The 27,994-nt window shown below is 56.9% G+C and overlaps 1 protein-coding gene across 1 annotated transcript; it reads right to left on the bottom strand.

The window, feature by feature from the left end:
* Positions 1-120: 120 nt before the first annotated feature.
* Positions 121-27,531, bottom strand: PDGFRB (platelet derived growth factor receptor beta). Its single transcript, XM_082771382.1, has 23 exons — positions 27,137-27,531; positions 17,098-17,175; positions 15,937-16,233; positions 15,404-15,673; positions 15,070-15,197; positions 14,595-14,769; positions 13,911-14,103; positions 13,655-13,770; positions 12,994-13,120; positions 12,656-12,867; positions 12,016-12,110; positions 11,600-11,732; positions 11,117-11,221; positions 10,899-11,009; positions 10,448-10,601; positions 9,405-9,571; positions 9,031-9,149; positions 8,047-8,169; positions 6,478-6,589; positions 6,093-6,192; positions 5,873-5,978; positions 5,131-5,369; positions 121-4,898 (listed from the first exon to the last, which is right to left on the bottom strand). Exons 2-23 carry the CDS (start codon positions 17,144-17,146, stop codon positions 4,748-4,750), a joined length of 3,282 nt encoding a protein of 1,093 aa, XP_082627508.1. The 5' UTR covers positions 17,147-17,175; positions 27,137-27,531; the 3' UTR covers positions 121-4,747.
* Positions 27,532-27,994: the final 463 nt, after the last annotated feature.

Below are 27,994 nucleotides of genomic sequence, written 5' to 3'. Positions count from 1 at the left end.
TATTAACGTGCTTAGCTTGCACCCACAATGTGGCTAAGCTGTATTCCCAACCCCATCTGAGCGGGAGCAGGTAGCAACAACAAAAAAAACAGGAGAAAAAAAAAAAAAAGGCACTTTCCAAAAAGAAAAACATCTTTATTTTTAAACTCTTTCTTTAAAAATGTATTTGTAAAAGTTTACAGCATAAAAATAATATCTCATGGCTATAGAAGTGACATAGTACAAGTCCTACAAATACATCTGTAAACCTAGGAAAACGTTAACTCTTTGGTACCTTAGTCCGAACTCTGTTTTTTGCCTTGCCCTCAGGGTGGTTTCTGACAGGCAGTGCAGGCAGGAGCTGTTTCGGTTCAGAGATGCTGCAGAGTAACAGCGCGATGCCAGCACTGCAGGAAGGGGAGAGGGCAGAGGGCATGCTCTGGGCAAGCTTTGCAGGTCTTTACAGTTCCAGTGCCATCCATGAAGGAGGAAAGGAGGAACAATGGGACACTGCAGACCTCCCAGCAAGACTTGGCTTCCCTGCCTCCTCCCACCCCTGCTAGTTCCCTCTGGAGCTAAAGCATGTCCCTGCCTCTGTGAAAGCCATCTGGATCCATCTTTGCACGTCCCAGAAACTTCAGCACTGATGGAAAGGTGGGAGTTACGCTTGGGAGCCCAGCACCCCGAGTGCTGACCCATGAAATCTGGTCTTGGAGAGATAGCTGGCCTGCCCGGGGTGCCTGGATGTCCCGTGCTGTGCACGGAGAAGCAGCCACACTGCTCCTGGGAGCGGAGCCAAGCACCTGCAGGTGGGAGCATGGGGCTTGCCTCCTTAGCACGTTAGCTGACATGCCATTTTAGAAAAAAGCCCCCAGACAGAGATGTCTGAGAAAGCCCCTTGTGCAGATCCGCCCAGCTCTACACAGGCAGACCTGGGGCTTCCCCGCAGCCCAAACCCACTGCCCAGTACCCTGCTGAGCGGTGCTGCCTGCCCCAGCCCGGAGCCCTGGCAGGGAAGAAGGGGAAGAGCCATTTCTTGCTTCTGGCTGACTTCCCCCGGCCGCACATCTGCACTGCGCTTCTGCCTGCACGCCCCACAGGGCTCCTTGCAGTCCCCTTGACAGGTGAACAGAGAGAATTTAGTTACAAGTAAAGTCCGCTGTGCTCTAGATTTCTTAACGCAACACAAACAAACACTAAACGGGACACTCTCACTTAGAAAAATAGCAACATGTTCAAACTGAGGAGGACAAAAGGTTGAAAACCTGCACGCACATCGATCCGAGAAGCATCTTGAACACAGAAAGACACCAGAGTGTCGCTTTAGGTTCTGGGATACACGTAGGTATGTATGAAATAGTGACTGGCAGTAGGATTATGCATATACTGGTGCTGATAACGATGCAACAGCTGCAGAGTAAAATATAATCTACAGATAAAAGATATTGCACTAGAGGTGGGCCCAAGCTGTGGCTCGTGTCCCTTTGGGGGGCACTCAGTTTGGGTCCACCTCTAAACACGAAAACACACCCAAACAAAAAATACTGATTATCAAAACTAAAAACCCAGAGGGACTGCTTCCCTTCAGAATCTCACCGGAGAACCCGTGGCTGCAAAACTGCTGGGCCCAGAAGAGCCGACCATTTCTGCCCTGTCTTTGAGGAGAGTTTGCCTGGCTTGGGCTGCAGGGGTGTTTAGCAAAACGTGTGGTGGGAAGAGTGGAGTAAGGGTGGGAAAGTACCGCAAAGTGCAGGAGCTGGCCCTTGCAGGGCCAGAGCCAAGGGCAAATATTTGGTCACACCTCTCTGGAGTGCAGAACAGTACCATATGCAAAGGGACTGGCGTACCTGCTTTGAGAAGGAAGAGAAATCTGACCCCACTGGCAGCCAGAGCAAGTTCTGATGTGAAGAATAATTGGAATAAATGTACGAGTGGGATAAAACGCAATAGGCATCCGAGTGCAGCTAATGCCCAGCTAATGGGACAGGATACCTGAGCTCCCCCACCAGGGAGAAGAAATAGATCTCCTCTTTCAGGACTGTGGGGTAGTGTTTGGTAGTGGGAAATTAGTAAATCAGCTATATGAGATGGAGTTATTATGGGGTTTGTGAAGTGAATAAGCAAATGGCCAAAGGGAGGGCAACAAGGAGTTAATTGATGGGGAAATCTTTGGGCTGGATGGAGGTAGTAAAAGTAGCTCTCTAGGGTTGCTCTTGATGCCAAAAATATTTAGTATTTTTATTAGTCAGTCCAGCCCCCAAAAATAACAGTTTCTTAATGAAATGTGCTGATGACCCAATGTCTGGAACAGCAGGGAGTATCTTGGTTAGAGATGCTGGAAGAGTAGAAAGAACTAGGTGCTAAGGTTGGTCAGAGGATGACTGCAAACTACCAGTATGTTGTGGCTGGGAAAAGGCAACACAAATCCAGTACAGACCAGAACGTATTAATGCCCTCTGTGAGGTCTAGACTTGACCTTACTGGAGTACTGGATACTTCTGGTCATCCTTGGCAGGGAAGGACAAATTAAAAACGGAGCTGGTGCAGACGGACTATCAGGATGATTTGATGTGCCACCCCATGGGCTCAAGTTGCAGCATCCTACCAAGCACCTTACATATCAGAAAAACAAAGTGGTCTGACCCCGAGGATCGCACAAGTTATTGCTTTTCCACAGTTAGGATCATTTCTTGAACCACAGAAGATGGCTCCTTCATGACAGGCAGAAGGAACTAGCACGGAAAAACAGTTGTCATTCACAGTGTGTTTCCTACAGATGATGGGGCGTCTGACCACGAGGGCTGAAAATATGCTCCACGGGCTGCCAATAAAAGTGCTATTTCTTATGTTCACATTTTAACAAGGACATCAGCCTGTGAAATATCTGCTCCTCTTTTAGTTGCATAAATGGCAGCATTGCAACGATAGACAACTTAAGACAGAAGCTGTTTTGCTGGTTGTTTTTTTCCTTTTTTTCCTTTTTTTTGGCAAAAGTTTCAGATTAAAAAAAAAAAAAAAAAAAAACAAACACAACTCAGTGGCTCTGAGGTGGATGAAATCCAAAAGATGCTGATTGAATTTTTAAACCTGCCTGTATAGGATTTGTAGGGTGCACAGAGAAATATGCATGCATAGGGCAGCAAAGGGGTTAATGGGATTGGAGACATGCTGCAGACAGAGCTCTGTGCAAGGCGAAACTTCTCCTTTTGGGGAAAAAGAAAAAAAAAAAACCTGCTAGAAAAACCTGCTGGTTTCTGTGGTGTCAGAGCTGTAGTTTTTGGGGTCTAGATTTCATCTCCGCAGAGGTGGGGTTCACGACTGATTTCAAAAGCCCGGTGTTCCTCCTGCTTTGAGTCTCCTCATTCAAGTACCAGCTGAGAGCACAAGAGGTCCTGTGCCTGCCTGTGAGAAGCAAGGAAGGAGGAGAGAAGCAGGAGGAAGGTCTCTGCCCTTCAAAACACTTCCCGAGGGAGAAGAATCCTCCCTGATTCCTCTTGCTCTGCTTGGCTCCCTACAACACTTCACCCACGGCCCTGGCAAGCTGCGAATGGGATTGCCTGGCCCCCCAAAGTGGCAGGGCATGAGACATGCTACAGCCATGGCCAAACGGCTTCCCAGCCTCTCTGTCTTTTGTGATGTCCCTGGGCTGGTGTTCTGGCATCCTTATTGCTCCCAGTAGTCTTGCTATGACTCGGGAGGGACTGGTGAGACCTGCCGTCCTGGGACGGACGGCGTTTGGGTGAACAGTCTATCACGAGGGAGATCTTGTTTCCCAAAGGTAAGGCATAAACATTTTGCAGCCAACGGGGTTATAAAATTTCCCAGCAGATGAGCTGGGCTTAGTGGCAGTGGAAGATTAATGAATAGCCATATCGCTTCCTTATACTGGCCCTGGCTAGTGGATTAATATATTTTGTTCCCTTTAAATCTTCGGCGGAGAATAATCAGCTTAGTGTCCACGCAGACAACACCACCACCGCACCGCCCTCTTTGCTACTACAACAGAGTCATTGTGAGAGCGTGCTGGGTTCCTGGCGTGCCCCTGGGGCTCCTGGCTGGGCACAGAATGGCTCAGGGTGAGCCAGAGAGCCACGGGTACCTGCAGTGCTTGTCCTGCTCCATCCTCCATAGGAGAGGTTTGGAAGGTTAGGAAGACAGTGACTCGGTGTCTCCGAGACTGCCTGGTCTGTCCAGGCCTTGGCTGTGCTTGGAGGAGAGCCCTCCCCACGTGTTCTTGATCCCCAGCAGCTGGAGCTGGGTATTGCGGCTCCTCTACACCCCAGCAAAGGGCTCCAAGGAAATCGTCTGTCCCGGTGGCTTTTCACAGAACCACGGTGTGCGGCTGGCGCTGAGACCGTCAGAGAAGTGCTGGTGCAGAGGAGCTGAAACCCATTGCCACCTGAAGGGCAGGGATGGGGAAGGGGCTGGAGCATCCTCTTAGCTATACAGAAAGCGGTGGCTCTCGCCGAGATCCGGCCCACGCCTTCCACTTGAAAAGAAGATATTGGGCTGTGAGATGTCTCCCTCCTGCCGCGGTGTGATCGCCGAGGAGGATGTGGCAGTGATCCCGAGGTTGCTGGCACTCAGCCACCTCTTCGTAAGGAGGGAAGGGGACGGCAATGGGGGAAATGTCTCTAATCCCCCGCCCCGCTCCGGGAGATGGGAGGGAAGGAGGAAGGCTGGGACAGGCGGGGATGTCCCGATGGACAAGCAGTGTCTCTCTGTGACATCTGGGACAGCCATGGGGGTGCCACCAGCCCAGCTCTGGCTAGAGGAAGCTCTCCTCCACCTCGTGGTGCCCCGTGGTCGGCTCCTGGCAGCCCAGCTGCGGATCGGATCCCTGCTCCTCGTCCTGCTGGGTGCCCAGGGGGCTGTCACAGGATATCGTAGACGATGTGTTGGCTTCGTTCAGCATTGAGCTGCAGGGAGACGAGGAGGAGAGAAATGAGGCCCTCTGGTTCACCTCCATCCCTGGGGTCTCATGCAAGGTCGTAGCACCTCAGATGGGGGTCACACAGCCCTCCTTCTCTCCCGGTAAACCCACCCCGGGTCTATCCTTCAGTGGGGCATCCCCATTTGCTCTTAAGCCCCACCTTTCTCAGTTTTGGACAATCCTGGGAAGGGACAGCATTCAGAAGTGACCTTTTTTACCTGGCACGGCTGATGGAGGCCTCCTGAGGGAGGTCACAGACCGCCTCGGGCTTGGGGTCGGGGAGAGGGATGATGTAGTCGTTCTCGCCCCCGTTCTGGTGCACGGCCGTGTAGAGGATGCTGCCGGTGGGGGAGCTGGGAGTGAGCCTGGTGTTGTTCAGCCCGGGGATCGTGGGTCTCGTGCGGACAACAGCGGGGTGGTCGCTCTTCATGAACTCTTCATCCACCTGCTGGTACCTCTGCTCCCGCAGGGCGGGTTGACAAAAAGATGGGAATGTTTTTGTGAGTGGAGAGAGGGCACCGGCGTTGTGTTTGCCTTCCCTGGCTGCTAGGCTTCTTCTAAAGGGGCTGACATCTAGCGGGGTTTAGCTACCCTGACTCCAGCACAGACATTTCGTGAATGTTTCCTAAACGAGAGATCAGTAGCACAACTCTGCAGCTCCAAAATATCAGTCGGAGGCAGCTTTCTGGTCTCCTGCCAGCCCTGATTTCCGCAGTTGCTGAGATACCAGCTGCCGGCCTGGCGATGGCAGTTGTCTCAGCAACGTCCCCGGGATGCCCAAAGCACCTCCATTGGCTGCTCAAACCGACACAGCCCAAATCCCAACAAAATCCTCTGGCACAGCCGCTACTAATCACTAATTAGGGTCTCCAAACCCTAAGTGAGTGCCCTAACCAAGGCAGCACCCTCCCCAGAGGACTGACCCGCTCTGTCCCCCTATTTCAGGGTCCTCAAACATACCTTCCTGTAGCAATCCACCAAGAGGTTCCCCATGAGCACCACCAGCTGTGAGAAGGACGGTCTGATCTCAAACTTCTCCTCCCAGCACTTCTGCATGATATCGTAGCTAACAGGAGGGAAGAACAGGCACGCTGGTGGCTTAGCAGGAAACCAGAGGCAGAGATGCTCCCGTCCTTTGTGCAGGGCAGGCCCAGGGGAAAGGCATAGAGGCAGCACTTACATTTCATCGGAGGCATGGGTGGGCTTGGACATCCGATAGCCACGTTTGATGGCATTGTAGAACTGTTCGTTCATGGGCAGTTCGGGGTATGGAGTCCCTCCTGGGTGTAAAGGGAGAGCAGGGAATCAGACTGGTGCAAAGCCTGCCGCCCACCCTACCATCATGCGTTTCACACCAAGGTTTCCTTTTTTATTTTCTTTACCTTTCCTGTTTCATTTCACTTCCAAACAGCAATGTCAGCATGGGAAAAAAGGAGATACTGAATAAAGTGATTCTGGTAGGGATTAGAAGATTAGAATGGATTTCTACCCTCTCGGTTTGGGAAGGGATCCTGCTAACGTGTTACCATTCCTATGAACACTACCAAGGTCTCCAGGACACTTACCTAGAGTGAATATCTCCCAGAGGAGAATCCCAAAGGACCACACATCACTCAGGGTGGTGTAGAGGTTGTTGAAGATGCTCTCTGGGGCCATCCACTTAAGGGGCAAGAAGGTCTGAGAGGAAAAATGGATTAAGAAGAGAGTCAGCCACATCTACAGCACTTGCTTCAACAGGGGAGAGTCTGACACTCAGTTTACAAGCAGAGGAGACCCCTGGGAGCTGCCTGTCAGCCCAAGACATTTGCTGTCAGCCACTTCTTGGAGGGACCAGCTCTCTCTTTCTTAGCACAGGATGAACCCAGCAGGCAGGAGGGAAAAATAGGTGTGCTACATCCATTGCCACCACGGCCAACAGCCTGTCTGACATAATGAGCTGTCATGGTGTGCATCTCTGCTCCCTAGTCCTTGGGATAAGTTCACTGACTTGCACAACATGACCACAGTGCTCCCAGAGGGGGTCCAGGACTATTTAGACTTTGGAAACCTGAGACTAGGCTGGAGAGGGCTGTGGGATGACTAGAAAGGAGATGAAGCTCCAGCTTTTCCTGTTCGTACTCTCAGTGATGCACTAGAAGGAGCCTCGCTTGGACTTGATGATCCTTAAGGGTCCCTTCCAACTCAGGATATTCTATGATTCTATGATTCTATGATCAGCTTGTGTGCAGTACTGGCTCTGCTGTTCCAGGGATTTGCTTGCACAATGAATACCAAAATAATCTCCAGGAAGGATTGCAAAGGGGCCCAGTTTCATTTCCCATTTTGGAAGGAAAAGCAGCTATGCCAAGGCTGGACTGCAAAACCCAAGCCCCTCTTCAGGAAGGCCTCCTGGCCAAAACGCTCAGCACTTGGCTGCCGTCCCATGCAAATGGGACAAAGCAGGCGAGAAGCTGAGTGCTTCATTGAGTAGATAAAGAATGGGGTTTGAGGGGCCTGGCAACACTCTCAGCTCCCCTAGTCTCAGTTTCCCTGTCTGCTAAAACAGGGCTAATTACACGGCCTACTTTGCTTAGGGTTACATGCTCCTGGGTGCCCAGCTCTGGAGAGGACACGCTGTTGTTAAAAGCACGGGGAAGATTCTGGGGAAGCTCAAAATCAGCCTCATCCTCTTCTGCCTCGAAAGATTGGAGATGTCTTTCTGGAAAGTAGCTGCTCACAGGAAAACACTTCCTCTTACCCTGTGGTCTAGTGGTTAAAGCAGAAGTCTGTGAACCTCTTCCAGAGTGGCCAGTGACTCACTGCACCACTGTCGAGCCGCCTAACCTTGCCCCCCTCCTGCCTGCAGCTCAGGACTGGGCTCAGCACCACACAGGGAAGGGATTCAACCCTTTACAGGACACAGTCCTTAGTTTTGCTGCTGCTGCCCAGGTTTTTCTGTAAGAGCCTGGTGATAAAGGCATGCAGTTCTGCTATTCCACAGCGTGCAGAGCACATCAGCTGCAGGAGGGGTGGCTGTTGGTTAACACCATCAGCTGGGAGTGCTGCCCTGGCACAGCTCCTGGACAGGCTCACAGAGGGGGGGTGTACGTGGTGCCAGGCCCAAAACCCTGGGCTGCACAGCTCTCAGTACTCACACTGCCTTTGGAGATGTAGTTGGAATCCCTCATGATGTCCCTTGCCAGGCCAAAGTCGCAGATCTTCACCAGCTTCCCCTCGCAGATGAGGACATTCCTGGCAGCCAGGTCGCGATGCACACACTGCAGGGAGAGGCAGGGCACTGAGAGGGGCACCCAGACAGCCCAGGGGAGGAGCCCAGCTCCAGCACTAGCCCATTTCTGTAGCTGCAGGGACAGGAGTCTCCTCACATCACTGGAGGAATCTCTTCCACCTCTAGGAACAGCGATGGTGCAAAGCTTTGGCCACTAGATGTTACACCACTGCAAAGCGTGAATGTGGAAAGCTGGGAGCTCCTGTACTCCATGGGTGAGCACTGACCAAGCAATTTTTGGGATCATAACATCTGGCTGTAGGCAAAGAGCCAAGAATTTCCCTCAGCATGTCATTCATGCCATCCCCACCCTGTCTCTTATTCCTACCCTCTGTGCTGTTTCACATGGAGAGCCTGTATTACTGCCTGCCCTGGGCTAAGCCAGATCTTAGGAAGCCCCCAGAGCCTTTGGTGGCTTAATTTCCACTGAACAAGCACTTCTGATGGGGCCTGGGAAGGCTTAGAGCATGTGGTGCAATAGGGGTGTCCATGGGGAGCTGCAGCTCTGTTCTGGAGTGGCTTGTGCCTTAGGACGGGGAGGCCACCGCTGTTTGGGGCTGGCCATCCCAGCAGAGGGGGATGATATAACATCACTGCTGTGCTGTATGGGGCTTGGAGGAGATCAGAGGCAGGAAATTGGAGGCCTGGAGCTCAGTCTATGTCAGGGTTAGCTGTCACTGATCCCCAGGGCTGTACTTCCAAAGAGAAGTGGTCAGAGGCTCTTCAACTGCATGGCTGCTTCTCCCTTGTGGAGGTCAGCATGGGCAGGGGACAGTAAGCTGGAGCTGACCACAGGCACAGCAGAGCATTCCTCACCTCCACCGCCAAAGGCACCAGCCCACATACGTACATTTTTGGAAGCCAGGAACTCCATCCCGTTGGCCACCTGGAAGCTGAAGCCCACCAAGTCCATGTAGCTGAGGAGCGGAGACTCGTTTATCAGTGTCACCCGGTCTGTTCTTTCAGGGGCTGGAGGAGAAGCAGAGACGTTTTTCAGCGTTAATTGGCACACTCACGGACTGACACTAGTAAAGGCTCAGCCCTATGGGGGCTGTTCTGCCTCCAGTGACAAAGGGACAGAGCTGGGGGCTCCCACCATGAGGCATCTGCCACCACTGCAGGACTTGTCCCAGAGGTGACTTTGCAATGTGGCCCACCCAGCTCTGCAAGCACAGGCATCCAGCAGCCCCACGCTCCTCTCCCTCTCGCTGTCTGAGCTGTTACCTGAAGGGGAATAGCTGTCCAGCTCGTACGGGGTGCCGTAGTTAGAGGACTCTATGTCAGCATACTTGACTTCGCCCTTCATGTCGGACATGGGCACGTAATCCAGGGAGTCATCCTTGCTCATGTCCATGTAGCCCCCATCGCTCTCAACAGACAAGGAGAGGTGACTGGAGGGGGAGAAAAGAGGCTGTTCAGGCCCAGGGGGAGGAGGAGACGCAGGGGATGGGGGAAATGACCTGAAGGACTGCAATTCCTGAACCCTCATCTGCAGCTCTGAAACATCCCGCAGCAGGGAAGGGAGCTCTGTGTCATGCATCAGAGATGTGCAAATGGCACTGGGGACCTCCTCCCAGGAGGAAGACCCTGGGGCTTGGGGCACAGCACTGTGTGCTTAGGGAGATATCAGCTGCCTTCAAGCAGAAAGAGCAGGGGGCAGCTGTGCTGGCGTCCTACCACTATTCTACTCTGCTAGTATTTTGGCCTGCTGGAAGGAAATGCTGCTTTCTAACTTCCCATGGGAACATTTCTCTGCACTGACGTGCCCGCACCTCTTACAGCTGGTGACCGGACAGAGGACTGTTTCCCTTTCCTCTGAGCACCTCTTGTGCAACTGCACTCCTTCTAGCACTTCTCCCTTAGGGCATGGTAGCAATACAACCTGCCCTGAAAATGCACAGCTGGGATCTCCAAGGGCTAAGACACGGCTGGGAAAGCCTTCTCTGTACTCACTGCTACGGTTATGCGAGTAAAGTTAACGGTGCCAGGGAATATTCCCAACTGGCATGGAGCAGCAGGCATGTGTGCTAGCAAGCAGCCTCCAGGACACACAGATTGCCTCTGCTAAATCCCTGCCTGCCAGGAGCCGTTTGGAGGTGGCTGGTTGGGCTCAAGGTAACAAGGTGGGCAACTGTGCTCCCATTCTGGGCCAGCATTTATTTACTGATCTGTAGGATCAGTACACAGGTATCCTTCTTGGATACTCGTCCCCTGGGGCTATGATGGGGTGGTCAGCAGGGAGGAGGTGAGCACAGCTCTCCAGGCACCTGTGCACATGGTCCTCCTTGGCCGTGTTCCCATACGCCTCGGCCTCCCGGCGCGCCTTGTCGCCGTAGGCCTGCAGGAAGGTGTGCTTGTTGCGGTGCAGGTAGTCCACCAGGTCCCCGTAGCGGCAGTACTCCGTGATGATGTAGATGGGCCCTGGGGGGAGACAGCACCCTGATGAATTTTGTCCCTCGGGGACATTACGGGGTTGCGGGATGTCTGGCCAGGGCCACGGGGAAAAGCTGTTTCTCTGATACTGAGCGTTTTTGGGACGTGGAATTAGTATCTGGGAAGGTAGGTGGGATTAACAAAAACATGCCTGCTTTCCCAAGCACATTGGAAAGGGAGGCTTCAGAGCCCCACAAGGCTTTCCTAGGGGAAGGACGAGCCGTTTTGAACCAGAAATCAGGACTCACTCTCTCTTTGCACAATTCTCCCCCCATGCTCACTCACCCCCTTTGGTGCAGGCCCCCAGCAGGTTGACGATGTTGAGGTGGGGCCCCAGGTGGCTCATGATCTTCAGCTCGGACATGAGGGCCTGCTTCTCACTGCTGCGAGCCGTGGCTGTGGGGCAGAGCCGGGGTGAGCAATGGGACTGGGGGGGAGCCGGTGGGCACCGCTCGGCCCCGCAGCATTGGGACGGGGGGACAGGGTGGCAGGGGGGGACTCACACTTGAGCATTTTCACCGCCACCTTCATGGTGGACTGCGAGTGGCTCAGGCCATGGGCTGTCGCCTCCACCACGCGGCCAAAAGCGCCGGAGCCGAGGGTGCGTCCTGCAGGGGGACAACGAGGAGACAAGGTTGGTGGTGGTCGCTGAGAGCTGAGGATAGGAGAGGGCTGTGGAAAAGGCAGGTCCATGGTCTGAAATGGCACCAGCCATGGTGGGCATGGTGGGCATGGAGGGTGATGGTGTTTGGTGGTGAGGCTGGGAAAGGAAGGAGCTGCCAGCCGCAGGGAAGGACAGCCAGGAATCACCCGATGCCTCCTGCCAAAGGGAGCAGCTGGCTTCCCAGATGGCCCCTCTGCCCCAGGACCACACCATAACTCCAAGGATCACAGTACCCAGCCTGGGTTGCTCTTCTGGAGATCCCAAACCCACACCCATTGCCCCCAGACTGCCGGGAGCCCAGCGGGACCCGGGGAACCTTTACCTAACACCAGTTTGTCCCTGGGCACCTCCCAGCTGGAGTCATAGGGGAGCTGCATGGGATCCACGTAGATGTACTCGTGCCCATCGGAGCTGACCGACTCGATCACCTTCCAGCGGATTTCGTAACGAGGTTTCTGGAGAGGGGAGCAGAGAGGCAAGAGAGATCTGAGAGGCTGGGGGGTCAGGGAGGGAATAGGGGATGTGGATGGGCTTTGTCAGGGAGATTTCGTTCCCTGCAGCAATTGCTGCCTGCCCCGTCTAGCCTACAGACTGCAGGGGGTTGTGGAGGACCATGATCTCTGGTATGAGTGGGACATGATCAGGCCCATGCCAGCAGGAGCTCACGGTTTTGCTCTTCCCATCCACCCTGGCATGGGGGTACCACCAGAGCAGCCTGCAAACACTCCCCTCTTTTACCTTCTGCCACAGGACGATCAGGATGATCAGGGAGATGACAGTGAGGACCAGCAAGGCCAGGATGACGGAGATGATGACCACTTTGAACGGCAAGGCTACAACGATAACCACAGGGACAACAGTCAGACTCCTCCACCCCTGCGTGGTCTGGGCATGCTGGGGAAAGGGAGCAGCAAAAACCTTGGGAGAAGTTTGACCACAGGAGAATGTAAGGAGCCTAGGGTGTTGTTTTTTTGCCCCGAGGGAGAGCTGGCAGCTCCAGACCTGGCCTCAGACCATCCTCTCTCGTATTTGGGACAGTGAGGGGATGTTTGGGTCCGTGGCACCATCTAGTGACCCTCGGGCTAATAACAAGACACTGGGGACCTCTTCAGGTGTTCTTGCCTCCCTGGAGGGATAGCTCTGCTCAGTGGTGGGAGGAGAATAGCTATGGCCAGTGGACACGGGGGCTACAAACTCCTCCTGGGGCAGCCTTTCCTGCTCAGCTCAAAGGAGGCTTCATTTTGGGCAGAAACTTCAAGCTTTGGGGCAGGCTTCCTGCCTCTGAGGGCTATCAGAGGACGGTGCTGGCTCCCAGCACCTCCAGGAGAGAAGAACCCCTCTCCCCACCTCCAGCTCGACCACCTCCCACCGTGCTCACCGTGCGGGACCAGGGTGATGTCCTGGGAGTTGGTGCCCAGGAAGTTTTGCACGGTGCACCTCAGGAGCAGGGGCTCGTCCACACGGTGCAGCTGTAGGGTGCTGTTCACGCGGTACACCTGCAGCTCCCTGTGGTATGTGGCATTGGTCTGCAGGCTGATCTCTGCCGAGTCGTTCCCCAGCAGCCGGGTGGGCTGCCCCTTGGTGCTGCACCTGGTCAGGGGAGGATAAAAGCACCTAAGAGGCAGCCGGACCCATGCACCACCATGGGATGCAACAAAATAATTGATTATTTTAATAAATGCGAGATCATTGAAGTTCCCAGAGGCTTCATCTTACCATTTGATGTCACTGCAGGTGGACCAGCTGATCTCTGGCTGGGGCATCCCTTCAGCAGAGCACGTTACGGTCTGCTCCCCACTGGTGGCACTGCTGTTCTCCTTGAGATCCACCACTTTGGCTGGCACTGGAACCAAGAGACACTGGTGGGAATTAATCCTCCACTCTGAATGCAGATTAGAAATAGAAGTTGATTCCCTCTGGATCCCTAGCATGGCCCAGGACTGACAAAGTGAGGTTGGACTCATCACAGCGATTATGTTTCACATTTGAAACCTAACAGCAATAAGAGAAATGTTTGAGGTGGTCATGAAGGAGACACGTCCCCATCTAGCTTGCTTGGAGAGCAGGGGGTCCACAGAGGGGAGTCCTGGACACTCCTGCATCTGTCACACCTGCATCTACTGCCTTGGGATAATGCTTGAAGGCCAAACTGCTGGTGTCTGCACTGCCTCCCTGTCCCCCTTGATATGAAACCCAGTGAGAGATATTTCAGGTAAGCGTATTTCTTACTCTAATGCTCTCTTTTGACCCAAACCACCCTGAAGCTGTAGTTGCAGGTGTAAAGGCTTCAGCCTGAAAATCCTGCAGCAAAGGTTGGAGCCATCCCCTGGGACTGCCCCCACACTCCTCAGCCCCATGCCTGTGCGCACATCCTCACCATTTATCTGCAGGTGGAAGGACAGCTCCTGCACATCGTCCTCATTGGCAGCCCGGATGGTGTAAAATCCTCCTTCTTCCTGCTTCACCCGCACCAGGACCAGGGACGTCTGGTACCTGAAGACACAGTGTGTACAGAATTTTGTACTGAATGTACAAAATCCACCTACAGAAAGGCCAGTGTTCACCCATCACCCCATGACCACCCAACTTGCCTCGTGAATTATCCCCTCCCTGCCCCCTGGTGAGGAGCTCACCTGGTTTCGGACAGGTTCCTGTTGGTGATGGTGAACTCGCTGCTGCTCTCCATGGTCAGCGTCTTGTTGTTCTTCAGCCACACGATGCTCGGCTGTGGGTAGGCCTCCAGGTCCACCTGGATGGTGTGGCTCTTGTGGACCTCAGCGTACACTGTGCTGGCCAGCTGGGTGTGGAACTTCACAAAGCCACGCTCTGAGGAGGGGCAGGAAGAATACAGGCTTCAGGGAGAGACACGGGCCCCTCTCCACCCCTACGGATAGGCATGGATCAGGGACAAAACACCCCGAGCATCCAGAAGTGATGGAGCAGCTCCAGGCCCATCCCTCAAGGTCTCAATCCCATGCTGAAGGAGAGTGTGGGTGGGAGCTCAGGGGAAGGTAACATGGAAAGAAAAGGCTGTTGCCCTGTAAAGATGGAGCAGGTTCTCTTAACCCACGGGAAAGGAGCACAGGTACAGATGGGAGGTGACAACTGCACCTAACAGCACACAGGAGAGCTCTCACCCACACCCTCAGGTGGATTAAAGGATCCCAAAAGGTGCGACGGGGGAGCTGGGATGTTTTGAAGCCAAGATGTGGGATGCTGTGGGGTGAGGGCTGGCTTTTTGCCGTGGTTAGTAAGGACAGAGGGCAGAGGGTGTTGTCCCGGGGCAGCCTGGCTCTGAGCGCACAGCAGCGACGCACCGATCACTTGGACCGTGATGTCTTTCCGATCTGTTTTCTCGTGGTAGCCCTCAGAGACGTTGCAGACGTAGGTGCCGCTGTCCTCCAGCTCCGCGTTCTCGATGATGAGGATGGAGCGGATATCGTGGGAGGACCCTGGCAGGAAGTCGGTCACTGGCTCCACAGCCTTCCCCGCCTGCAAATGGGGACAGGAGATACAGTCTGGGGAGTCAAGAGCGTGTTGTGCCAACAGAGCTAGAGAGCTGGGCTCACAAGGAGGCAGGAGAAAGGGGAGAAGACTCTGGCCTGGCTGCAGTGGGGACAGAGAACATACACCCCCAGAAACCACTGAGACAGCCTTCATCCAAGGCTCTCCCCATCTCCCTGAAGGGCAGCAGCATCGCACAGCTTCTGCCGTGGGGTGAAGCTTCCCGAGCTTTTCTGGGGTACTGATGGGTGATGGCCGTGAGACAAAGGCCGGGGGCGCCGCACGTACCTGCTTGCGGGGGTAATCCCAGTTGAAGTTGACCAGCTCGTTGCCGCTCACGGTGCACATCAGGGTGACGTTTTCCCCCTGACGCACCACGGTCTGCACCGCGCTGATGGAGACGTTCACAGACGAGACTGTGGGGAGGGCCGAGGAAAGGAATAAAGGTTAATAAAGGAACTCACTCTGTGATGGAGACAGGGGAGATACTACATTCTGTAATTCAGCCTCCAAATTGATCAGGAATAAGGAGAGATGGGGGCAGCTTTTCTGTCCCACCCCTGTTGGTTTGAAGGAAAAGCCACAGTAGGTACGCAGGGATGCCAAGGTAAGGGCAGCTCACCCTGGATCCTGTAGACATAGAAAGTGTCTGAATCCACCTCCTGGTCATCCACGATTGTCTGGCAGTAGTAGGTCTTGTCCTCAAAGAAGCCTTTGAAGCCCTGCTGCGGGTCATAAGCAGCTGGAATGGGGTTCTCCACTTTCTTCTCATAGAGGGTGACCTGCAGGTGCGGGTCGGTCACACGGCAAGGGATGACGGCCTCTTTGTAGCCCGTGATGAAGATGAAGAGCTCTTCAGAGGTGGTTGTGGGGAGGAAGGCTAGGGAGGGATCTGCGGGAGGGAGAGCACACCGGTTACAGCAAGCTGCCTGAGTCCTCCCTGCTGGCCCCAGCGTGGGACACATGCACCTCTCCCATGGCATGGCACATCAGAGCCCTGCCAAAGCCATACAGCCTGCCACAGGGGCTCTCCTGCAACAGGGTAAGGATTTGGGGAGGTCAGGTGCTTGGAGACAAAGCCATAATTCAAACCCCTCTTCCTCCTGGTCGCTAAACCCCAGGGAAATGCAGAGGGAAGGATGCGCTGTCCCTTACCCGGCACGTAGATGTAGATAGCTTTCCTCTCCGCTTGCTCTGGAGCCTGGTCGGGGCTGTAGGTGCAGGCGTACTCCCCGGTGTGACGGCCCGTCACGTTCCTGAGGGTGAGGTTGCTGACAAAAACCCCATCCCTGTGCTCCAGCGAGGCGGTGAGAGGCTGGCCGTCCCACTCCCAGACCAGCGCGCCGTCCCCGTAGCACACGAGGGAGAAGGTGCTGTGGAGGCTAAGGACGTGCTCGGCTTTTTCGGGTTCGATGCGCAGCCCGCTGCCACCCGTCGTCACCTCCAGCAGACCTGGGAGAGAAGCCAGGTGAAACGTCACCGGGCTCCTCTCGAACCCAAGGAGAGCCACGCTGGCTCCCAACGTGTGTCCTCAGGAAAGTCCTGCCAACGCAGACCTTGGTGGGACACCCTTCAGCCTGCTGCTGACCACCCCAAGGGACATCCTTGGTGAGGACAGTGGGGGGTGATCTAGGCAAATCCCAAATGTTTGCTCAAATTCTTAGCTTTTATGCATCCTATGAGCTCGTCTCGATAGCCTAGGGAGCTGCCATATGGACAGCAGTGCTACTGCCCCAAAATGAGCCTGTCTTTTGGGCAGAGGAAGGTCCCAGGTGCACCTCCAGGAGCTCGGACAGTGAATTGAGCGGGGAGGGCGGGAGGTGAGGCACTTCCCTGCTCCGCTGGCTGCCCCTCCACAGGGACGGTGTCAGAGGTGACACAGTCTGGGCTGAAACAATGTCCGTCTGAGGGAAAGTGAAAAAGGACTGCAAGCAAAGCCTTACAGGAAATCCTATGGAAGCAATAGAGCAGCCGAGGTCTTCCTGAATGGCTGCCCAGGGCTCTCCTGGCCTCCTCGCTTCGCCCAGATGTCCCCGTGGGGCTGGGAAAGGGAATGTGCTCCCCAGGGGTGGGCTTAGGGTCAGGGTCAGGGTCAGGGTTAGGGTTAGGGTCAAGTTAGGGTTAGGTGTCCACCCCTCTGTAGGACTCAGCAGGATTCAGTGGCCGCAGGTCCTCAGAGTGCGCATGCTGAGCACCCCCGTGCCTCCCCGTGCCATAACCACCTCCTGCCCATCACCCCAAAACTGTGAGCATCCCTGGGCAGCATCCCCAGGCAGGGCCCAATCCTGCACACACCTCCCCAGCCGCACCACTCACCGGTGAGGATGAGGAGCCGCAGCGAAGCCTTCAGAGAGGGGCACAGCATGGTGGGCTCCACGGCCCGGCGGCCAAATCCTGCCAAGATCAGTACAGGATGAGCGCAGCACTGCGGGGCCGGGGTCCCCTTTCCACCCCCTGTCTCTCTCCTCAATTTTCAGCCTTTCCCTCCTGGTGGTGACATGGTTCCCCTCGCCCTGGATCTGCTGAGGGAGCAGATTTAAGGCATTCCCTGCCAGCAAACAGGGCTCGAGCTGGAGGCTGCCGGGGTGGTGTCAGCCCTTGCTCAGCCCTGCCTCTCTGCCTCCCTCTGATCGGCCGCTTGCCTTCCTTCCCTCAGTCCCGGGGAGATAAAGCTTGCTAGAAAACAGATCCCCCCTGCCATCCTCCCACATTTTCTGCTCCTTTCGACAAAACAAAACAAGACCAAAGAAAAACTAAAAAATAAAAAATAATAAAAAATAAAAAACGTCTCTCGTATTTCACTTTTCCAAATATGTATTTTAAGGGAATATTTTCATCCAGGCATCCCTTTTATCGACATTTCTCTCAAAGCCCTTTCTGCAGAGCATGTCAAACCCTCCCTGGTGCCAACCAGCAGCCCATGCTGGGAGCAGTGGGGTCTGTCCCCGATGTTACGGGGTGACGGGCTGGGCTCAGGGCGCCCTGAGACTGGGCCAGCTGTGGGCGAGCTGACCCTTGGGGCGAGCAATGGGAACCCCAGAGCCAAAGCTGGGGTTCAGAGCTCCTGAACCTGGCAAAATGGGCATCTTGGACCTGCTCCCAAGGCAGACCCCGAGGTGAAGCTCCCAGGAGCTGCCTGCCCAGGGCTGGTGGCAATCGGGGGCTTGCTGGCCCAGCCCCAGGCACCGTCCCTTACCGAGTGGCTCTGCTGCCTCCTGGCCCTGAAGTGGTGTCTCTGTCTGCTCGATGCTGGGAGGAAATGGTTCTTAAATGACGCGCACTTGTCAGATGTTTTTATTATTCTCTTGCTTTGGCTCAAAAAAGAAAGAAAGAAAAAAAAAAGCCCGAACTACCAGCAAACCCTCGCAGGTCTCCAGCTTACTCAGCAGCTTCCCTCTCCATAAAACCCCTCTGTGAGTCCTGAATTCTGTGTGTGCTGGAGGGAGTGAGAGCACTTACGGGAAGGAGCTAGGGGTGGATGGGATGAAAGGACGGAGGGGAAATTCAGGCTGTAAATGAACAGAGCTCTGCGCCCACCGACATGCAGGAGAGGCCAGGAGGGCGAACAACCTAATCTGCCTGGTGCCCCAAGGCGCTGCCACGAGAACAATCAGCTTTGTTTCCCAATTCTCCTTGACAGAGATATGCCATTCATCCATTATCCAGTGGTCAAGGTTGTCAGAACAACTGGCACCGTCTCCTTTCAGCCCTCCCTGCCTGCATGCAGGAGCCAGGCTGCGTCCACCCCCCAAATCTCTGCCTGCCCATGGCTGAGATCTCCCCAGGCTCGTGCTCAGCTCTTGTCCAGCACCTCGGTTGTGGCCACGGGCCCTGCTGAAGGCTCCCTCTGCCCCCGTGGAGAGGTTTCACCCCACTCTGAAGCATCACAGCGAGCACCGAGAGCCCCGCAGCCCCCGCCCGCTGCCTCTGGCTGCTTCCCCGGCATTCAGAGCTGGTTTTAATGAAACTGCTGTTTTTTGCAGAAAAGCTTTTCTCTTGGAGATCCTTCCCGAGCAGAGCAGGAGGGTGGCAACGTCTCGCAAACAGCAGCGACCTCTCCCTTGTTTGTCTGCTCTGGCCGGGTGAGAGGCTCAGCCCGTGCTGCAGAGCCTGCTTAGCAGCCGGCTGGACCTTTCTTTCTCTCCTCGTCACACAGACCTGTGCTCACTTTGTGCAAACAGGCATTTCACAAGGGGTGTAAACTCACCCCGATCACTGCCAGCCTTGAGAGCACTTGATTCCTTCCTCAGCCTCAGCTTTCGTCCTCTGCAAGAGGAACAAGGTGCACCCTATGCGTGCCGGACAAGGAGGAGGTGCCCAAACCAGGCACACAGATGTAATCACACCTAAGGACCCACACCAACGTGGTGCTCAGCTGCCTCAGGTCATCTCCTCCAACCCTATGGGTGAGAACAGCCCCATGGACCCCCAGATTCCTACACCCTTCCCAAGAACCATCAGCTGCACATCTTCAAGCCGTGAGACATGCCATGAGCAAGGTCCTAGCTTGGCATCTCCAGCGCTACCTCCCAGGCCCTTGGCACAGCGCTGGTGGCACTGGCAACCTGCCACCGGGGTCCCCATCCCCTTGCCATCCTCTCCTCCCTGAAGAGGTCCCCAGCGCAGGCACAGACCCTCCCTCGGCCCCTCTCCAGCACTGTGACACGAGGGCAGGCCGTCCGTTTTCACTCGAGCTGCCTGTTTGTTATTCTAAGAGAGGAATTTGGCTGGAGAGGGGAGGGCGGTCGGGTGGCTGGAGGCAGGACAGGCTGCCCAGGAGATGTGGCCCCATGGCCCTGCTCGCCCCCGCGCTGCGCCCAGCACCAAGGGGCTCCAGACGAGGCGCAGACACCGCCACCTTCCCCGCCAGGAGATAAAGCCCTGCTGTCTGCCCTTATCTCTCGTCTGGAATCGCCTCCTCCGCACCGAGCCCTTGGAGAGGGGCAGAGCTGTGGGCGAGACCGGGGCTGAGCCAGCCCTGGGAGTCCCAGTGCTGGGGACAGGAACGTGTCCCAGGGACAAGCACCATGGGGGCTGCCAGGGCGCCCACTGAAAGCACATTTGCACACCTCTGGCCTTGCACTTTCACAGCATGGGGCTCCCCGGATGGTGCTGAGCCCCCACGGAGCAGGACGCAGGCTGGAGGGTGGGAGCGGAGCGGTCAAACACCACGGCCATGGCCACAGAGCTCAGGTCTCGTGATTCCCGGTCTCATGATTTTGTGGCTTCTCTGCAGCAGCATGCGCCAGTTTCCCTGCCTCCCAAATGGGATGGGAGCTCGGCTTTCTCCTCTGCCTTCCCTCCTGCTCGTGGCCAAGGGATGATGGACTTGGCCTGGAGTTTCTGCAGCCGGACAGGGTGAGGCCCGGGGCGCTGGGTGTGAGGAAGTGCAAGTGCTGCATCCAGCTTCTGCTGGGGGAGATCCCCAAAAACCCAGGCAGGACCATTCCTTCATCCATCTCTGCCGCTCCTCCCCATCACGGCACCCTGCTAAGGCCCTCACGCCTCACCAAACCTACTGATTTATTCCCATTTTCCCAGACCTATGTCTTGCTCAAGGATGTTACTAAGCAAATATGCCTTTGCTAATGCCCAAAATATGCTGTGTGGGCTCTGTCTTGAACATTCTGGGGTAACAAGGCAGGAACCTTGCTCGGCATGCCCTGCCACACCTCCGAGCCCCCTTCCCTCTGCCCCCAGGATGTGTTTGGCATGGTGTCCCAGCAGAGCATCTCAGTGCATGAAGCAGTCACTGCTGGTGTGAGCATCATAGTTGTAGCTGTGAGTAGTGTGAGCATGTGGGATGTGTCCATTTCTAGCCCTACAACATCCTTAAACCATGGGAGATCAACACCGGTGGGCATCCATGCCAAGGGGACCACCACGATTTTCTGCCCATTGCCTGAGTGTGCCTCGACTATGTTTCTCCCCTCTCCCCTACAACCATGCCAAGAATCCATATGGGGGCCCTGCGAGCACCCCCAGAGCTGCAGGAGCTGGGAACCAGCCTGCAAATCTCTGTGTGGGGAAGGGGAAGGCTCTGGGTGCCTGCGAGGTGCAGAGCAGCCCCCTGCTCCTCAGATGGAGCTCCACCAGCAAGGGGACGTGCTGCCTGCTGGAAATTGGGGTTGCAAATCGGGCTGCCCTCGCTCTTCCCCTGCCTTTCCATTTCCAGCCGGGCTGCAGTTCCCGGTGCTCCCACCACGCTCGCTGGCCCCACGGTCCTGCCAAGCAGGCGAAGGACATCTGGTGTGAATTAGCGGCAAGTCAAATACCCTTCGTTTCTTCTTTGTCTGAACGCATCTGAGTCATTAAGTGAGATCACGGGTGCCCATGCGCAATAGGAAAGCTCCGCGTGGATCCCATGATCAATGCCATGCACAGCTGGGTTCTGGGGGCTCCTCCTGGCCTGGGGGGGCCCCGTCATCGTTTTGGAAGGCAAAGAGCTCCCCAAGCAAAGGCTGCTGGCCCCTGAGAGCCCAGCTTTGCTTGTCCAGCACTGAAACTCCTCGGCTTGCCCTGTTTCTCTCTGCCACCCTCCCCCCTGCCTCCGCGACTGCTTCTTTCCCACCCTTTAATCTAAATAAAACCAAGCTTTTTTTCTTTTTTTTTTCCTTGGCTGGAACTGGCCGGAGTTGCAACATCTCTCCTCTGGGGTCCCTCGGCTCCCATGACACCACGTTTACTCACAGGCCAGATTATCATCACAGAGCCCTTTTTCTTTTTCCCAGCACATGGCTGGAATTAGGCGGCGTGCACACATGGGGAGCCTGTCGACCAGCCCCGTAAACAGCTGATGATAAAACGCAGAGGTTGGAAAGCTGAAACCAGGGGGGCTGGGGAGTCCCCGGGGTCCCACAGGCCATCCCTGGGGCCAAAACCTCCTTGCACGGCCACCTGCCAGTGCCAAAGGGGTCCTGACACTTCACCCACGTGCTGGTGAGACCAAGGGATGCTCAGAAACCTGGGTGCCTGTTGCACCGTGCCTGGGCTTGGGGGCTTCTTGTATTCATCTACAAGGAGGATTTTGTAAACCCTGTCCCTCAGCTGCACTAGCAGACAGCACTGTGAACACCTGAGCTCTCCGAGCAGTTTTTCTGGCTGTGCTGGCTGTGAATTTAGGGATTAAAATGACAGCCACTGATAACCAGCTCTGGTGGCACCTGGAGAAGAGACACACGGTGGCGAGACCACAGATGAGAGCCGTGCAGGGGTGAGCCCAGCAGCCTCTCCTGCCCTGGGCAGCTCTGACAGCAGCTGTCGGGCAGCCAAAAGCCAGCTCCGTGCTGCCAAGCCGTGTGGGGGCTGCAGGGGGTGACCTGGCGGCGTGACTCAGCTCCAGTGGGGTCAGGAGCCTCCAAAAGGGCTTGGACTCGGGCACCAACCCCACACAGCCCCTTTTTGTATGGGGTCATGGTTCTTCCCTCCCCATCCAGGGGGTCCAGCCAACCTCCATCACCATACGACTGTGCCCCGAGCCCTCCGTGCGCACGGCGAGGAACCGGCACGGGGAGACGTGGGAGCACGGCGAGCCCTGCGCTCTCACCCCCGGTCCCCTCGCATTCCCCCTCTGGTTTAAGCCCATGGGAGAGAGAGGAAATGAGTGACCTATTTAGTGCGAGTTCAAAATAAAGCGAAACATCTGTTTGGAGCAGGGCCAGCGTTATAAATAATCCCCCAGCCCCGAGTGTTGGTATTCGTGGCCCTTTCGCCACGCATGCTCCCTCGCTTCCACTTGTGGAAGGCCGGGCACGGGGCTGCTCCCGCGAGCCTGCGAGCTCTGCCTGGGCTGTGGGAAAACCCTAGGGGGGGGACAAAGGGGCTGGGGCTCACCTGGGGCTGGGAAGGAGGGCAGGGTGTTGGATGGAGGTGCCTGGCTGCCTGCTCCTTGCCCCGGATGCATCCTGCCCCTTGGTCACCATGACCGAGCTGTGGCATCGCACAGCTTGGGATGCTCGAGCTGGACGTGGGCTATGGGGTCAGCTCAGCCCTGGATCTCACCCCCTGCAGCACAATGACCCCCCTGGGGGTGTGATTGGGCCCCTCGGGAGCGTTTTGCGCTTTCTTGGCACCCTTTTCCACCAGGCTGCTCTGAGGGATGCGGCAGAGCCCGGCGGGGCTGCCCGTGGTCATCCTCCAGCTTCTCCTCAGCCCTGGCAGCGCAGAGTCTTCGGGGGGCCACACTGCGAGCGTGTGAGCAATGTGAGCAATGAGCGTGGGTGCAGGGCACGCACACCACGGGCCAGCACCCACACAGCTCCTGGCAGCGCTTTGCTGCTGACCCCAGGAAAAGGCAGCTCCAGCTGGGGCTGGCTGGCAGCGGCGGCTCGAAGAGAAATCTGCCCCCTCTGTCCCCTGGCTGGGGGTCCCTCAGGGACCTCGGCGTCCCCGTCCTCTCAGCTAAAGCTTCTCCTAGATGCAGGGGAGCAGAGAGGGGCTGGGGGGATGCAGGGATGAGGACACCCCAGGGCTTTGCTCACTCCAGCAACAATTAAAGAAAAGTCTTTAGCTCAGGGAAAACAGCCCCCAGCACCACTACAGAGTCCCCATCACTGCTCACGACCACTACGTGAGGGTGGCAGGAACAGAGCTGGGGCCAGAGGTCCTGGATGGCTCTAATTAACCACTAATCAAGGGGAGAGAATGGAGACGGAGCTGTCTTCCTCTCCTCTGCCCCCCAGCCAAGCTCCAGGAGCAGCCGGTGCGTGGCTGCATCCCCAGCCCCACGTCCCGGCGAACCTGATCCTCGCCGGAAAATGTCCGTGAGACGCGGAGCAGGAGGACGCAATCTGCAGGGATGCATCGGCCCTTCTCTTCTCGGCTGCCTGCGAGGGACCCGCGCTTAATCGCTTGGTTCTGGGGCTTTAGGCTCTCGTGGCCAGGATTAGCCACCCGCCAGCTCTGCGGTCGGGGAGGAGTGGGACGGGGAGCGGGGCGCGGTGAGCAAACGGCGGCGGTGCAGGCGAGGGGATGGAGCCTGACCAGCACTTGCTGCTGCAGGTGCCGGGGGCTGATCCTGCGCCCTCCTCCCCAAATCCACCCGTGGGCAGGAGGAGCGGGGTGGTGGCACCCCCTGCCCCATACCCAGCTCCGCGTGTCCCCTCTCCGTGCTGCAAACCGGGGACGAAGCCACCAGGTCCCCGGTGTGGCTGTGCCATGCTGCAAGCTGGGGTCAGAGCCCGGGGGGCAACTGCACCCCAAGGCCCCCAAGTCCTTATAACAATCTGGGGGCAGCAACGGGGCTCTCTGGGGTGGCTGATGGGGGCAGAGAGCCAAGCACGTCCCCTGAGGGATACAAAAGCAACGCCTCCCTGCTGGAAAATCTCTTCCTACGTGCTCTGGCCAGGCAGCACGAGCCTTGCTTGCTGTCCTCACCGCCCTGCCCTGCACGCAGGCTCCTTTACATCCCCCAACAGTTCCTCTCCCCTCGTCACGGAGAAAAAATCAGCTTCTCTCTGCGCTGATGCTCTACAAGCCCCCCCCAAGCTGCCAGCACCCCGTGCCCTCCCCGAGCACGGCTCTGAAATCGTCACCGAGCCCCGCGCCTGCCAAAATTCGCCTTCCCGAATCAGACCATATTCTCCCAAACCGCTCCCAGGCTGGAGAAAGAAACTTGGCAGCCACGGGGGGACCCTCTCGAGGTGCCAGGAGCGCCCGGCCCCGAGGAGAGCGGGGTTTCTGTTCTGCAGCCCTTTGCTCGGCAAACACCGAAACCGAGGTGACTTCCAGCGTGCGAGCGGAGAATGCGCTTTCAGAGAGCGGAGCTTGAAATGGTTTATTTTCTGCTGGCCCCGGTTCAGACAAACCCACAAGCAAACATATTTTTTTGTATAAATAAGACAGTGTGTCTCGCCAGTTAAAGCAATTCAAACATGAATGTAGCAATTTAATTGGTGCCAATTGCTGCGTCTCGGTAGCATTAAGATTTCAGTCACAGCCTCTTTTGCATGGCAGCCGGGCCAGGAGGGGGGAAGGCGGAGGGCAGAGCAGGATGGGGCCCTGCGCCTTGCCCATCGCCTGGCTCCATCCAGAGCCTCGTCCCCTGCCTGGGCTGTGGGGATGAGCTGAGAAGTCCCTGTCCTTAGCAGGAGAGGGCTCCTCCTGCCCCCTCCAGTTAGCAGCCTGGGGGGTGACACCAGTGCAGCGCCCTGCTGACATCCCAGCCCTCTCCAAACCTTCTCTTCTCATGGACCCCACTCTTTTCAAGCCCCGTGGAGGTGCCAGAGGAGACCTGGGGGGATGAGGACGTGCCCCTGCACCCTGCAGGTGTGCCCTGGGGAGGGCAAATCCCACCGAGGATGCAGGAGGACGTGCACCACCTGCACCATGGCTCCTGCTTGCTGGCAGCAGCCTCTCCGTGGGAGATTTCCCAAACTCCTGCCCGTGTGGGCTCTCCACACCATGCTCCTCTGGCCCTGCAGGTTGGTGATAGCACGGAGGAAGGGTGAAATATGGGCAAGTTGTGCCACAGCCTCTGTCCCAAGGGCGGCAAGAAACCAGGGTTTGGGGGCCAGGACACCACAGGCAGCATCCCCTGTGCCCTGGTAGGGAAGGGGACAGACCCGTGGGACCCCCTTGCTCCGCACGTGTCCTGTCCCAGTGCCCCTCTGCACATCCCTGGCATGTGTCCCTGTCCCTGTCCCACTGGGTCTGGCCCGGGGAAGGGCAGAGCTTCCAGGAAGAGGCGTCCCCGGGGAGGGCAGAGCAGGGCAGAGGTGCACTTGGCTAATTAGGCAACCCCTAAAACAAGTCTCGTTACGTCCAATCTGCCTGGCAGAGCGGAAGGAGCCTCCTGGAGCCGTTCCAGCCTCTCAGGGAACAATACCCGGTCTATACACTCCCCTCCAGGGGATTTCTTCTCCCCGGCTAAAGCACAAACAAACAAACTCCAAGAAGTGCCTAGCCCCGTCCTCCCTTGCAGCCACAGGACGCATCCAGCCCACGGTCCCCAGGGGATTCGGCCACCGCTGCCCCTCTGCTCCCTGCCCTTTGCTGCTGCATCCCAGGAAGATGTTGGGCACCAGGGTCTGACCCTCCAAACACTGCCCCGCTTCGGCACGGTGCCTGCTGCTGGAGAGCCTTGCTCCGTGCTCACTGAGACAGTTTCTTCTCACCCGAGCCTTGCAGGACGTCGTGATGCTGTTCTCCTCATGATGGAGTTGTACCAAGCACTGTGGGAGCCCCGTCACAGACCCACACAGCTCTGAAGGGGAGCATGCAGGTGGCAGTGCCCACGCCCCCCTCACCCCAACCCTGAACCCGGCAGGGCTGAAGGCACCCAGCTCACCGGCAGCGTGCCCTCACCCCCCTAAGAACCAGCTTTCCTCGTGCACGAAGACCTCATGCTGCCACCCCAACACCCAGCAACCAGCCAACCCCATCACCTCCTCTTCCACCTCCTCTTTCAGTTCTCCACCACCTTTCTGGTTTCCCGAGCACCTGCTGTGCTTCCCCAAACCTTCCTCCCCGCGAGCATCCCTGGGCACCACTCCGTGCTGGCTCAGCCAGCCCCACTCCTTCCAGCACGTCCCACGGGAAGCACTGCGGGTTTCCCCCTTCTGAAATCTGCTTTGTGTCCGGCGTAGCCCCCGGATCCGTTCCCGAATCGTGTAGAGCCACTTAGCATTTCGACATGGCAGGTGAGCGCAGGAGCAGGGTGCCCTCTTCCCACAGCACCCCCAAAAAGTCCCGCTGTGACTGTCACCGCCTTGCAGCCACCACTGCCACCCCCGTCCCCAGCTCCAGTTCCAGCACAGCTTTGCTCCAGACCAGCTCCAGCCCACCAGGGGCCCGTGGGCCAGCAGAGTGGTTGCCCACATCCGTGCCCCGTGGGTTCATACCCAGCTGACAGCTGGGGCGCTGAGCAGGGCTTGCAGATGTCCCTCCCCGTGCCAAGCCCCTGGGGACAGGAGGGCCACCCGGAGCAGGGACTGAAGAGGTGATGCCCCCGGCTGTGTTTGGATGCTCTGACACTGCTCTGCCTGGAAGCTGTCAGCAAAAGCCCTGGGGTGAAGCCCGGACCTCAAGCACCACCTGAGGGTCTCCTTGCTGGGGACAGGGAGCAGCCCGTGACAGCCACCGGGCTGGGAGGAGACACAAGGGCAGCCCCCAGCCCAGCACGGTGCAGGGAGGGACCGGGGGCTCCCCAGGGAGAAGCAGAGGTCCCCTGGGTCCTGTCATAGCTGCAGGGTCCCCAGGGGCTCACCAAGAGAGGTTGTCCCATGGGATGCCACCACGCTCAGCCGCCCTCTCCGAATCCCGACCTCCCCAGGGCTGGCAGGACGTTTTGGGCTGCCAGCCCCCAAACTATTGCAGGGCAGCAAAGCCCCTCACCACCTCCAGCGCCAGGGCTTACCTTGCGTGGGGGTCCCACCGGGGAAGCTCTGGTGCTGCGTGTCCGCGGGCGCTGGTTCCCAAATTCCTCTCCCTCCTCCTCCGCGCCCTTTATCTGCTGCCTGCCGAGGCTCCCGCTGCCCTCCCAGCCTTCCCCAGCTGGCAAGGCTCTTCCACTTAAAGGAGAAAGAGAGGGAAGGGAAGAGACGAAGGAGGGGGAGGAGGGAAAGGAAAGAAAATAGAAAGGGAAGGGAAAGCTGTGCCAGGGCTGGGCTGCGGCCAAGCCCCCAGGGCTGCTCCCTTTAGCGCATCGCAGCCCCCAGCACACCCCGGGAGGGGGCTCGGCCGCTTCGGCCCCCGGTGTGCAGAAAAGGCAGAGGGGTGTGCATGCGTGTGTGTGTGTGCGTGTATAAATAAACGAGCCCTGGCGAGGAGGAGGAGGAGGAGGAGGAGGAGGAGGAGGAGCGGGAGGCTCCCTCTCCAGCGGAGTCCCTGCGACTTCCTCCCTCCACCCTCTGCGGGACCCTTGGCTGAGCCAAACTTTCGATTAAAGCCCGGCGGAGCGGTGCGATGAGGGGGGATAAAATAAAAATACAAATGAAAAAAAATAATAAAATAAAAGGAGGAGAAGGCCAAGAGGCTGCAGAGAGGGGAGGCTGGCCGCAGGCAGCCGAGCAGGGGAGCAGCAGGGCCCAGCTAGCGGAAACAAAAGGAGCCGGGACCAGCCCGGCTCTCGCCTCCTTAAACCGGAGGGAAGGGAGCTGCTCTCCCTCTCCCCGTGTCTGCTTTCAATTCTGGCCTTTTTCCTTGTTTTCTTTTTCTTCTTCTTCTTCTTTTCATTTATTTATTTATTTTTCTCTAGCCCACCCCCCCCCCCTCC

This window comes from Aythya marila (assembly GCF_965140915.1).
Source record: "Aythya marila genome assembly, chromosome: 14".
Lineage (NCBI taxonomy): Eukaryota > Metazoa > Chordata > Aves > Anseriformes > Anatidae > Aythya > Aythya marila.
The sequence above is the reverse complement of the archived record's forward strand: the minus strand, read 5'-3'. Positions and strand labels throughout refer to the sequence as shown.